Source organism: Microcaecilia unicolor, chromosome 10, assembly GCF_901765095.1.
Source record: "Microcaecilia unicolor chromosome 10, aMicUni1.1, whole genome shotgun sequence".
Lineage (NCBI taxonomy): Eukaryota > Metazoa > Chordata > Amphibia > Gymnophiona > Siphonopidae > Microcaecilia > Microcaecilia unicolor.
In genome coordinates this window covers 70012215-70025879 of record NC_044040.1, presented here as the reverse complement: position 1 = coordinate 70025879, position 13665 = coordinate 70012215, and the positions used below count along the sequence as shown (strand labels likewise).

General features: G+C 43.7%; 1 protein-coding gene across 1 annotated transcript in view; it reads left to right on the top strand.

Annotated features, from left to right (window-relative positions):
• NELL2 (neural EGFL like 2) overlaps positions 1–13665 on the top strand; it is a 640124-nt gene that overhangs the window by 173820 nt on the left and 452639 nt on the right. The window contains exons 4-5 of the mRNA XM_030216939.1: positions 10328–10501; positions 10603–10699. Of these exons, the coding sequence (XP_030072799.1) occupies positions 10328–10501; positions 10603–10699 (271 nt within the window). The remainder of the gene's footprint in view (positions 1–10327; positions 10502–10602; positions 10700–13665) is intronic.

Here is a 13665-nt window from a genome sequence, read left to right as displayed (position 1 = left end):
GTCCCCAAGGGACTTAGCACAAGCAGCGCACACAGTGCAAGGTAGAGACACAAGGAAAAGGGCGAGAGACAGAACCTCTAAAGGTATACCCCAGGCCGTGCCACAGGATGATCAAGAATACAGGAAGCCCCAGAAGGGAACACTCTAGGCTGTACTATACAGCACTCAAGGGAAAAAAGGGAAGCAACTATAGGAATACAATCTAGGCTGAACCATTCAGCACTCAGGGAAAGGGGAAGCCACTCAAAGGAATACTGTGATAAAGTCACCTCTAGGATAGTTGGGTTAAGGCAGTTTCAGTCTGAAATACAAGTCCCAGAAGGCATTGCAGGCAAGGAGCCAGAGGGTGAGATGAGGAACCCGGACTGGACTTCTAGCTGCAATAGGGGAACACAAGGGAATAAGCTGGCAGGTTGTGCAGAGTGGCTGCCACTAGGGGAAAGAGAGTTGGGAAACCCTGTGTGCAGGAGCTCATCATTGGTCTCATTAGTCTAATACTCAACTCAGCTGGTATGGGTGTGGGGAAGCTAATGGAAGGAGAATGATTGGTTGTGGTAGCTGAAGCCAGGGATTGATTAGGCAGGTGGGAAGGAGTCCCAGGAGTGCAGTTCAGTTCAGGACAGAGAAGCAGAAGGAGAGAAGTATTTGCAGGCTGAAAATCCTTGGGCAGGGAGGTCCCTAAAGTACTGAAGCAGGCTGAGATTCCTTGGGTGAGAGGAAGTCCCAAAAGTATTGAATTCACTGTGAAGCTGATGCAGGGGAAAACCCTTGGGTAGAAGGAGTCCCTAAAATATTGAACTCTCCTGAAGGTAAAGAGGATAGAAGGTAGAAAATGCTGCTTGGTGACTGAACTGTGATGATGAACTGAAAGAACTGTTTGTTTTGAGAATTGAATTACTGTTTATTGTGCACTGGATAAAGAGCCCAGACTGGAGCCTGTAAGCTTGTATTGAATCCTGGTATGTACTATGCTGCTGTTGGAACTGTGTACTAGAAACCTGCATGGAATAAAAGTCCTTAAGATTGAAGTTACTGGTGGACATCTATTTCTTCACTGTACCAGGAGCCTGTGGCTGGAGGAGATTGTTCTATCCTTGGCTGCACAAGAGAGGCGCCTGGTTACAATACTCTAAGGTATGCCATTAGGCACTAAAGGAAAAAAGGGAAAACACTCATAGGAATACACTAGGCTGGGACCCACAGCACTCAAGGGAACTAGGCTGCACCTTACAGCATACAAAGATACAGGAAGCCCTACAAGGAACACACTAGGCTGTACCATACAGCGCACAAAGGAAAAAGAAAACTACCTATAAGAATACACAAAGCTAGTCCCACAACACACAAGGGAAAAGGGAACAGTAAGCAAACAGAGGAAGCTGCCTTGACACACACAGACCAGAAAAGGAGCACTGCTTACCGGGAACAGGAGACAGATTCAGCAAACAAAGAGAACTAAAACCAACAAACAGGAGCAATATACAAGGACAGGGGGACTGCCAAACAGAGGCAGAACCACAGGGAGCACAGCAAAAGCGCAGCACAACAAAGGGAACAGAGAGAGAGAGAGAAAACTAAACAAACAAACTGGAATAATACAAGGCATAAGCTTACCACAGACAACACAATTACAGCAGCAGAAAGCAAACCAGGTATAGGGGAGTGAGGCAATCAAGCTATGCTGGGAATACCCAGCACACACACACACACAGAATAAACAAGCACCGAGGAGAAAGGCTAAACTCCAACATGAACACAAGCGCCCAAGCACAGGCTGGCTTCAGCTGAGCAAACAAAGCAATCAAATGCTAAAGCAAGAATTGTAGGGGAAGGTAGGCTTAAGTAGATCAGGCTTCTGACGTCTGCTGCATCAGACATCAGCTCAGCCCCTAACCAGCCAATCAGGAGTGAGTCCCAAACATTCTCCTGCCTGCTAGCAAAATCATAGCACCCTGGAAGAACCACTTGATGTAGCGGGACAGGTTTATGAACTGTTCTGAAGGTCTTCTCCCAACCCGATTGAATCAAGCAGTTTTTAGTGGGGGATTGAATGCTATTCTACCTCCAAACCATAGATAAGTAGTATATGGACAGATACATTATTATATCTTGCACATCTATGATATCTAAAGCTTTAAAAAAAGATAAAGACAAAATCAGACTGGTCAAGGACAAAATGGAAGATGGGCTGACTCAGGGCCTCACGCCAGCGAATGACATACTGATCAATGACCATACACAGGGAGTTGTAAAAGCTTTAGCATCTAAATGTAAAAGATTTCTGGCCAGAGGAAATATAAAGATAGAGCAAGCACACCACTTAGATAACAAGAGTAACGGCACTATCCAGCAGAGAGTAGTGATAGCAAAATTCTTAAGGGTTAATCTGTTTTATTATTATTAAGCACATACATAAGTGCAAAAATAACATGCCATCAACTTACAATAAAACCCCTCCCCCTAAACATTAAACATTTGATTATCTAACAAATCCCTGGAGAGCCTTGTATACCAACACCCGGAGTATATGGGAAAAATCCACAATTCCGGGAATAACATGTATAGAATGTTTGTACGTTTGGGAAGCTTGCCAGGTGCCCTTGGCCTGGATTGGCCGCTGTCGTGGACAGGATGCTGGGCTCGATGGACCCTTGGTCTTTTCCCAGTCTGGCATTACTTATGTACGTATGGGAAACAATCTTCTAGATCTAGAGGCTACAATGATTGAAGCAGATTTGCATTTAGTGGTGGTCACGGAGACGTGGTTCACAGAGAACCATGACCGGGATGTAGCTATACCTGGCTATAATCTATTCAGGAAGGACAGGGTAGGAAAAAAAGGTGGAGGAGTGGCATTATATGCTAAGAATAATATTAAAGTGACAGAACTGCAGGACACGTGGGGTATGGAAGAAGCGCTGTGGGTCAAACTGAAAAGAGGGAAAGGAAAATGTATTTACACCAGAGTAATATACAGTCACCTTCACAGTCAGAAGAAATGGACAGAGACTTAATTGAAGACATCTACAAGATTGTTAGGAAAGGAGAAGTAATACTGATAGGTGATTTTAATATGCTGGATGTCGATTGGTGCATCCTGCTGCAGAGTCGTCCAGAAGCAAAGGGATCTTGGATTTCCTATAGGAAGGATGTTTTCAGCAGTGGGTAATGGAACTGACACAGGATGAAGCTATTCTGGACCTGATATCATGGTGGAAGACCATCTGTCATCTGGTGATCATTGAATGGTGTGGTTTAATATTAAGACAGAGGAGAGAGCTTATTCGAGATTGAAGGTCCTGGATTTCAAAAGAACTAACTTTGTCAGGATGGGGGAATTTCCCAAGGAAGAGTTAGCAGGAAGGGAACAGCTGAAGGAAGTAGGACAGCTGATAAGGATAAAGCTGAACTGCTTAATTATTATTTCTGTTCTGTGTTCATGGATGAAAAGCCGGTGGTAGGACCGCAGAAAACAAATGCAAAAGGGGATGAATGTATGACCAAGACCCATTCTTGGAGGACAGTGTTCATGAAGATCTAACTAAACTAAAAGTAGACAAAGCAATGGGGCCTGATGGGATACATCTGAGGGTGCTCAAGTTCTGGCAGCTCCACTGACTGACCTCTACAATGCTTCCTTAGAGTCTGGTGTGGTCCCGGAGGACTAGAGAATGGCGGATGTGGTCCCTTTGCACAAGAGTGGAAGTAAGGAGGAGGTTGGGAATTATAGACCTGTTAGTCTGACCTTGGTGGTGAGTAAACTAATGGAAATGCTTCTAAAGCACAGAATTGTGAGGTTTCTTGAATTGAATGGCCTGCAGGACCCAAGGCGGCATGGCTTCACTAGAGGCAGCTCGTGTCAGATTAATATGATTTTTTCAACTGGGTGACAAACAGTTGGATGTGAGAGGGGCTTTGGATGTGGTGTATTCAGCAAGGCCTTTTACACAGTTCCACACAGGCGACTCATAAATAAACTGAGTTCCCTCGGTATGGGACCTAGAGTAACCGACTGGGTTAAAAATTGTTTGAACGGAAGGAGACAGAGGGTGGTGGTAAATGGGGCTTGCTCTGAAGATAAGGATGTTATCAGTGGAGTACCACAGGGATAGGTCCTAGAGCCGGCTCTTTTTAAATTCTTTGTGATGATATTGAGGAAGGGCTGTCTGATAAGGTTTGTCTCTTTGCGGATGATACCAAACTCTGTAATAGGGTGGACACACCGGAGGGTGTGGATAATATGAAGAAGGACATAGTGAAGCTTGAGGAATGCTCCAATATTTGGCAACTAAGATTTAATACTAAAAAATGCAGGGTCATGCACTTGGGTCACAAGAATCCAAGGGAATAGTACAATATAGGGATGAAGAGTTTCTGTGTACAAAGAAAGAAAGGGACTTGGGGGTGATTGTGTTTGAAGATCTTAAAGTGGCCAAACAGGTAGCAAAAGTGATGGTCAAAGCCAGAAGGATGCTTGGGTGCATAAGGAGAGGGATGACCAGCAGGAAGAAAGAGGTGATGGTGCCCTTGTATAAGTCTCTGGTAAGGACCCATTTAGAATTCTGTATGCAATTCTGGAGACCACACCTATCGAAAGATATAAATAAGATGGAGTCAGTACAGAGAGCGGCTACAAAATTGGTAAGCAATCTTGGGCATAAAACATATAAGGACAGACTTATGAACCTCAACATGTATACACTGGAAGAGAGGAGAGAAACAGGAGATATAATAGAAACATTTCAATATCTCAGGGGCATTAATGTACAGGAAGAGAGCTTTTTTCAAATGAAGGAAAACTCTGGAATGAGGGGACATACAATAAAGTTTAGAGGAAATAGGCTTAGCAGGAATCTAAGAAAGTATTGATTTATAGAAAGGGTGGTGAAAGCGTGGAATGGCCTCCCGGTGGAGGTTGTGGAGACAAGGACTGTGTCAGAGTTTAAGAGTTTAAGACAAGCATGTGGGATCCCTTAGGAAAAGGAGGAGTTAAGGGTTACAGAGGATGGGCAGACTGGATGGGCCATTTGGCCTTTATCTACCCTCATGTTTCTATGTTTCTATCTACATTTCTTAATATTACTTAATGGATACTTGCACTCCAACACTCTCTTAAATCCTCTAAACAGCCTAACCCAGGGGTACTCAACCCAGTCCTTGGGCATGCCTAGCCAGTCAAGTTTTCAGGATACCCACAATGAATATGCATGACATAGATTTGCATACAATGGAGGCAGTGCATGCAGCTCTATCTCATGCATATTCATTGTGGATATCCTGAAAACCTGACTGGCTAGGTGTGTCCTGTGCAGTGGCGTAGCCAAACCTCAACGTGGAGTGGGTTCAGAACCCAAAGTGAGGGGGTACATTTTGGCCCGCCACTGCCTCCACCTGCCGCCTCCTATGCCTCCTCACATACCTTGACTGGCGGGGGTCCGCAATTCCCGCTGGCTGAAGCATTGCCTGCCCTGCTCTTCCCCTCACTTCATGTGCATGGCCCCAAAATCAGTAATAATGGAACAGGAAGACAAATCCAAATCTAAAAAGAAGTATGTTTTTATCTAGTCCTGTTTCAATCATGTCCAAGTTTTAAAAAGATGCTCTGAATGACTAGCTGACCACTGAATGGATTAAGGCTTGACCCTTCCTTAATCTATGCATGGATGCTGTCCTCCTTCTACCCACCCCCTATGAAGTGAAACTGAAAGATGATACCTGGTGCTATGGCACCATCAGATATTAGCAGGGCCACCGAGAGGGGGGGACAAAATTCCCGGGGCCTGGGCCTCCAAGGGTGCCCGGCGCCGCAGTCCCACCTGCCACCGCCACCGGGCCCCTTCCACCCGAACCCCCGCCAGCAGAAGTGCTGTCTTCTGTTCTGACTCCGGCGTGCGCGGCCCACACAGATGCGCTCCTCTCAGCTTATCTTCGCTGTACTCTGCAGGGCTTCTGTGTGTCTGTGCGTCTGATGTGCAGAACGTCAGATGCACAGAAGCCCTGCAGAGTACAGCAAAGATCAGCTGAGAGGAGCGCGTCTGTGTGGGCCGCGCATGCCGGAGTCAGAAGACAGCACTTCTGCTGGCGGGGGTTTGGGTGGAAGGGGCCCGGCCCGGTGGCGGAGGCGGGTGGGACTGTGGTGCCGGGCCCCCCTCAGGGGGGGCGACGACAACCTGGGAGGTGGCAGTGGGGGCGGGGCCGGAGGCCCAGGGGCGGCCTTGTCCCGGGCCCGGCCCAGTCTCTCGGCGGCCCTGGATATTAGGGGTATACCCAGCAGAGAAGCAAGCAGCTCCCAGAAGTAGCCTAGTGGTCAGTGCTGTGTTCTGTGAACAAAAGGGATCCAGGTCCAAATCTCACTCTACCTAGTACATTTGGAAATTGTGAGCCCTCCAAAACCACCAAATTACCTACTGTACCTAAATATAGGAGACACCTGAAGGGTGGAAGGCAATTGTAATGGTGTACAGTTAGGTATAGTAGATTTTACTCTGTTCCTGGAGGGCTGACAATACAAACTAAAAGAAGATACAATGGGAATTGTTCCTGGGTGCCATTGTTTAAAGCCCATTGTACTGACCACTAGGTTGCCCCTCTAATCTGCAGAGATGTCTGTGTGGTCATTTCTCTCAAATGATGCCAGACAGATGTTCTTGTGCCTGGTTGTTTTTTTTTTTTTTTTTTGGTGTTTATAAGTTGGACTTCAGTTTAGAAAATGGCTGTTCTTTCTAGACATCTTCTGTGCAAATAGGTTCATCTTAGAGCCATTTTCGAAAGGGAAACCCACGTTTTTCATGTTCAAAAATGGCTCTAAGATGGAAAGCGTTTTTTTTGGACATAATGAGCTAAACGTCCCAACTCTGACTTGGTCGTTTTATCGAAAATGCCCCTCCACATTACTACAGGTATCTCTGTTTCTATTCATTATCAATTCATGACTGAACCAAAAATCCAATAAAATTATTATTATTAATAACATTTTTCTCACTAAGTTCAACTTTAAGACATTGTCCCATCCCCCACTGAGATATACAGCATCTATATCTACAGTGGTGGAAATAAGTATTTGATCCCTTGCTGATTTTGTAAGTTTGCCCACTGACAAAGACATGAGCAGCCCATAATTGAAGGGTAGGTTATTGGTAACAGTGAGAGATAGCACATCACAAATTAAATCCGGAAAATCACATTGTGGAAAGTATATGAATTTATTTGCATTCTGCAGAGGGAAATAAGTATTTAATCCCTCTGGCAAACAAGACCTAATACTTGGTGGCAAAACCCTTGTTGGCAAGCACAGCGGTCAGACGTCTTCTGTAGTTGATGATGAGGTTTGCACACATGTCAGGAGGAATTTTGGTCCACTCCTCTTTGCAGATCATCTCTAAATCATTAAGAGTTCTGGGCTGTCGCTTGGCAACTCGCAGCTTCAGCTCCCTCCATAAGTTTTCAATGGGATTAAGGTCTGGTGACTGGCTAGGCCACTCCATGACCCTAATGTGCTTCTTCCTGAGCCACTCCTTTGTTGCCTTGGCTGTATGTTTTGGGTCATTGTCGTGCTGGAAGACCCAGCCACGACCCATTTTTAAGGCCCTGGCGGAGGGAAGGAGGTTGTCACTCAGAATTGTACGGTACATGGCCCCATCCATTCTCCCATTGATGCGGTGAAGTAGTCCTGTGCCCTTAGCAGAGAAACACCCCCAAAACATAACATTTCCACCTCCATGCTTGACAGTGGGGACGGTGTTCTTTGGGTCATAGGCAGCATTTCTCTTCCTCCAAACACGGCGAGTTGAGTTCATGCCAAAGAGCTCAATTTTTGTCTCATCTGACCACAGCACCTTCTCCCAATCACTCTCGGCATCATCCAGGTGTTCACTGGCAAACTTCAGACGGGCCGTCACATGTGCCTTCCGGAGCAGGGGGACCTTGCGGGCACTGCAGGATTGCAATCCGTTATGTCGTAATGTGTTACCAATGGTTTTCGTGGTGACAGTGGTCCCAGCTGCCTTGAGATCATTGACAAGTTCCCCCCTTGTAGTTGTAGGCTGATTTCTAACCTTCCTCATGATCAAGGATACCCCACGAGGTGAGATTTTGCGTGGAGCCCCAGATCTTTGTCGATTGACAGTCATTTTGTACTTCTTCCATTTTCTTACTATGGCACCACCAGTTGTCTCCTTCTCGCCCAGCGTCTTACTGATGGTTTTGTAGCCCATTCCAGCCTTGTGCAGGTGTATGATCTTGTCCCTGACATCCTTAGACAGCTCCTTGCTCTTGGCCATTTTGTAGAGGTTAGAGTCTGACTGATTCACTGAGTCTGTGGACAGGTGTCTTTCATACAGGTGACCATTGCCGACAGCTGTCTGTCATGCAGGTAACGAGTTGATTTGGAGCATCTACCTGGTCTGTAGGGGCCAGATCTCTTACTGGTTGGTGGGGGATCAAATACTTATTTCCCTCTGCAGAATGCAAATAAATTCATATACTTTCCACAATGTGATTTTACGGATTTAATTTGTGATGTGCTATCTCTCACTGTTACCAATAACCTACCCTTCAATTATGGGCTGCTCATGTCTTTGTCAGTGGGCAAACTTACAAAATCAGCAAGGGATCAAATACTTATTTCCACCACTGTATATATATAAATCTATATAATACAAATTTTGTTTGTGATTTGTTTTTGTTTCATTTTGGAACTATAGAAAATTAAAGTCTGTTTCATTACATCCTTCATGCTGTTTCAAAATAAATGCACAGCCTTATAAATCTAACTGGTTAGATTAGGATTGTTATTTGTACAACTGAAATGCGCACCTAAACATACATGATTAGTGATGAAAATTGATGTTAGATAGCTAATGCATTTCTTTAAAATAGAACTGTTTCTCAATTATCTGCTTGTATACTATAACTTTGTTTAATTATCATCATGATGACCAAGACTTTGTAATACTAAATGTTTATTTACTAACATTCTTCCACTACTCATGATGTATTGTAAGCCACTTTGAGCCTGCAAAGAGGTGGGATAAGGTGGGATACAAATGCAATAAATAAATATCTATCAGGCTTCTTCCTTCAAGTCACCAACAAACTTGTTTTGAAACTCCCTGAGCCTCCCTTAACCCCCCCTCCTCTGGCCCACGCTTGTCATTTGAAGTCTTCTGAGGGCAGAAGTGATCCTCTTTCACTACTGGCCCACTGCTACAGCTTGCCAAGATGACACAAGCTGACCCAAGACCTGTACTATTTTGTTGCTGTGCTATACAAGATAATGAGTCTATCCTTGGGTTGACTGGCCACGTCTTGGCAAGCTGCAGAAGTAGGGCAGGAGGGAAAGGGGAGCACATCTGCCCTAAGAGCACTTCTAATGGTAAAAGAGGGCTCTTGGGGTAGATTGAGAGCCCAAGGAGATCAAGGGGGTTAAAACAGTTTAATCAGGGGCAACAGCAGCAGCTTGAGTTGAGGAAAATCCATTAGTGCTCCATAAATAAACACATAGATAGATAACATGGTGGCCAAAATGAAATGGGAAACAAGCAGCGTCATGTTTGGTTTTCATTTTGGAAATTACAGAACCTCTCTACTGAATAGTAATTTCATATTATAATTACTGTTGAATCCAAATGTGTGTGCACACTTTGAAGCAAAATAATCGTTAAAAATTGAAAATCTGTTTTCCGGGTGCAGTAGTCAATTGCTGGAGCAGGAGCACTGTGATATGAAACAAAACTCCATCAGTATTTTTTCCTATTCCTTCAGAAAGCACAGGTGGTACGGAAGGTTCTTTTTCCTCTCTTTCTGCTGTAGTAGTGATGAAGGGCACAGTCTTCACAGGTGTCCTATTTTTAGCATTTCTAAATTGATTTGGTAAAGCAGACCTACCTTTATTATTCATGTAGTAATATTTGGATAGGCTGTAAGGGAAGGCCTGGTTTGTCAAAATATTAGTCAATGTGGATGCAAAGGGAAAGGGACTTGATATACCACCTTTCTATGGTTTTTACAACTACATTCAAAGCGGTTTACATAGTATATACAGGTACTTATTTGTATCTGGGGCAACAGAGGGCAAAGTGACTTGCCCAGAGATAAAGGGAGCTACAGTGGGAATCAAACCCAGTTCCCCAGTATCAAAGTCTATTATACTAACCACTAGGCTACTCCTCTACTTTACTTGAATGTAATGTAATCTAGCATTATACATTCACCGGCTACCAGTGAACTTTTAATTCTGTTTGAAAATTGGCCTATTGATTTTTATAATAAACACCCCTCATAAAAAATGTTTTATCTCAATAACACTGTCTTTCTTTTACTGATATAGATACCTGGAACTGGAAAGCAGTGGCCATCGAAATGAAATCAGATTACACTACCGCACTGGAAGCCATCATTCTCATACAGAAGTGTTCCCTTACATTTTGGCAGATGAAAAATGGCACAGACTTTCCTTAGCAATTAGTGCTTCACACTTGGTTTTATATGTGGACTGTAATAAGTAAGTAAAAAAATGCATACTTTACTCTGTAACAATGAGAGCATCCCAGCCTCTAGCGAGTACAATAATAACTACCTATTTCTGCTATGAATTTTTTGTAGAATTTATGAAAGAGTTGTGGAAAAACCATATATGGATTTACCTCTGGGAACAATGTTTTGGGTAGGCCAAAGGAACAACGCACATGGTTATTTTAAGGTAAGTTAAATAAAGCAGCATGCAGAGCTTATTTAAATTCCATGCTAATGAAGACATTAACTATGAAAGACAGATATAGAGAAGTGTGGAGAAGACTCAGATGCTGACTGTAGGGTTTGTTTTGTTAATGCTGGGGCCTTAATGCATGATCTGAGGAGGAGTAAAAGGTGTTAGTGAGGATTCTATCTCTTTATTGTGAGTATACAGAATCTTCAACTTTTTTCTAGCTTCCTTGATCACAAAAAATGGCAGTGATGAGATGCTGAGGGAGAGTTGTGCTGGAACAGGGTAAAGTGTTGGACTATTGAGAAATGTACAGAATGATATCACAGTTTATGCACTAAATAGTTTTCTAGCACATACCCATAATACATGCACATGCAATTCCTTGTGTGCCAATAAATATTGCTGGTATTGCAAAGGTTGTATTAGCACTCAAAATTGCATGTGCAGGAATGCAGTTCTGTGCAAAAATAATGTTGGTATTGCACAACCGCACATTCCGGCACATGCAAGGATGTATGCCTTGCAACCCAGAGTGCCGATACAATTGTTTTGTATAGAAGATATATCTGCCATTAGCACAGACCTATGTGCCAGTGCATCCAGTGTGCATTCTCATGTGGAGGGGTATTTTCAAATAATGTCTAAGTATGACTTTGGGTGTTTTGCTCAAAACATTCAGAATTCAAATAGCAAATATAGTCATTTTTCAAATCAGCAAAACGTCTATCTTTTTTTTTTCCAAAAATGGCCACTTGCTAGATGTTTTTGTGCTCTATACATTTATCTTTTTGGTCCATTTTTGAGGAAAAAAAATGTCCAAGTGAAGGACGCACAAAATCAAACCATTGGGATGTAGGAGGAGCCAGCATTCTTAGTAGACTGGCCACACAGGCATCCCAGCACAGCAGTGGGGCACCATAGGGAGCACTGCAGTGGACTTCACCTAAAAGCTCCCAGGAACACAAATCACTGTTGCTCCCTTATATTGTATAGTGAGCCCTCCAAAACCCACTGTACACCACTGTAATAACCCTTATGGCTTCAGGTGTCACCTATAAATGAGTACAGTAGGTTTTTGGTGGGTTTTGGAGGGCTTACACTTTCCACCACAAGTGTAAGAGTAGATTATGGGCCTGGGCCTCCTTCTCCATAGTGCACTGCACCGACCACTAGGCTACTGCAGGGACTTCCTTCTTGCTCTAATATGACTGGCTATAACATCTGAGGTTATCTTAGAGGCTGGTACGTACTGTTTCTTTTACATCTTTGGGGGTTGGAAGGAGGTCAGTGATCACTAGGGGAATAAAGTGGGGAGGGGGGTCATTCCTTCAGTGGTCATCTGGTCATTTAGGGCACTTTTTTGTGGCTTAGTTGTTATTAAAACAGGTCTAGCTCAAAATTCTTTAGTTTTAGTCTTAGACGATTTTGTTTTCTTCTATTATGGTTGAAAAATGTCCAGGTCTTAAGAATGCCCAAATCCTGCCCTTAACACACCTCCAACATGCGCCCTTGAGATTTGGACACACTGTAGATGAACTGCATAGAAAAAACATTTTAGATGTTTTTCTCTGTTGAAAATGAGCCCCATAGTCTGCAGACTATTTGCATACATTTTTTTATCCACTGTCAACCATGGATAGAACTGAACTTGGATATTCAATGCCAGTCCATGTCTGGGATCCGACACTGAATATCTAGTTATAGTGTGTGATGATCAATGCACTGTCCCTGTGTCAACATTACCCTTGTTACTGCTGGATTCACACAGAAGGAGCTGCAGGAGGGGTTTAGAGCTAAAAGAAGTGGAAGCATACCCAGAATGGAGCCCCTGGATTGGAAAGGGATTTTTTCTTAGGCTGTAGCATTCCTGTGGCTGGCAGGTACTGAGGGGGAAAATGTCAGTCTGAAGAGTCATTAATGGAAAGAAGGGAAAGAAGGAAGCTGACCCTGAAAGATACTCCACTTGTATCAGGAATTTACCTTTAAAAATGATGTATCCTCTTTTCCCTGTGCTGTATAGAAAGGTTACTCACTTGGGGGGGGGAGGGGGGAGGAGAGAGGATGCCCAGTCATGAAGTAGGCTATTCCAAAAAACTGGGGTGAATCTCTAAGAATCGCAGGGGAGGTTGAAGAAAACAGGAGATGGGGGGTGTTCCTACCTAGTCCATTATATGGGCTGAAGCCAGGAGGTGGAGCCTGCCAGCAATAGGCGGAGCTTAAGTTCACCCAAAACAATATCAAACACTATTGAAAACAATACCAAAAGATCATTAAAATAAATGCATGGTCCATCTGTAAAAAGTCTAAAGCTGTTCCAGTTGGATAGGCAGTGCCTTAAAAGGTGGAGGACCAATGGTCCATCTAGCCCAGTATCTTGTTGGCTAGATGGCCAAGCCAGGTCATAAGTACCTGGCAGAAACCCAAATCGTGGTAACACTCCATACTACAAATCCCAGGGCAAGCAGTTGCTTCTCATGTCTGTCTTAAAAACAGACTATGGACTTTTCTTCTAAGAATTTGTCCATGACTTTTTTAAACCCAGATACGCTAACCGCTGTTACCACCTCCTCCGACAAAGAGTTCCAGAGCTTAACTATTCGTTGAGTGAAACAATATTTCCTCCTATTTGTTTTAAAAGCATTTCCATGTAACTTCCTCAAGTCTTTGTACTTTTGGAACGAGTAAAAAATCGATTTACTTCTACTTGTTCTACACCACTCTACTACTACTACTTAACATTTATAAAGCGCTACCAGGGTTACGCAGCACTGTACAATTTAACACAGAGGGCAGTCCCTGCTCAAAGGAGCTTACAATCTAAAGGACAAAAAAGTGCAGTCAATCAAATTGAGGCAGTCTAGATTTCCTGAATAGATGAATAATGGTTAGGTGCCGAAACGACATTGAAGAGGTGGGCTTTGAGCAAGGATTTGAAGATGAGCTGGGAGGGGGTGGAGAAG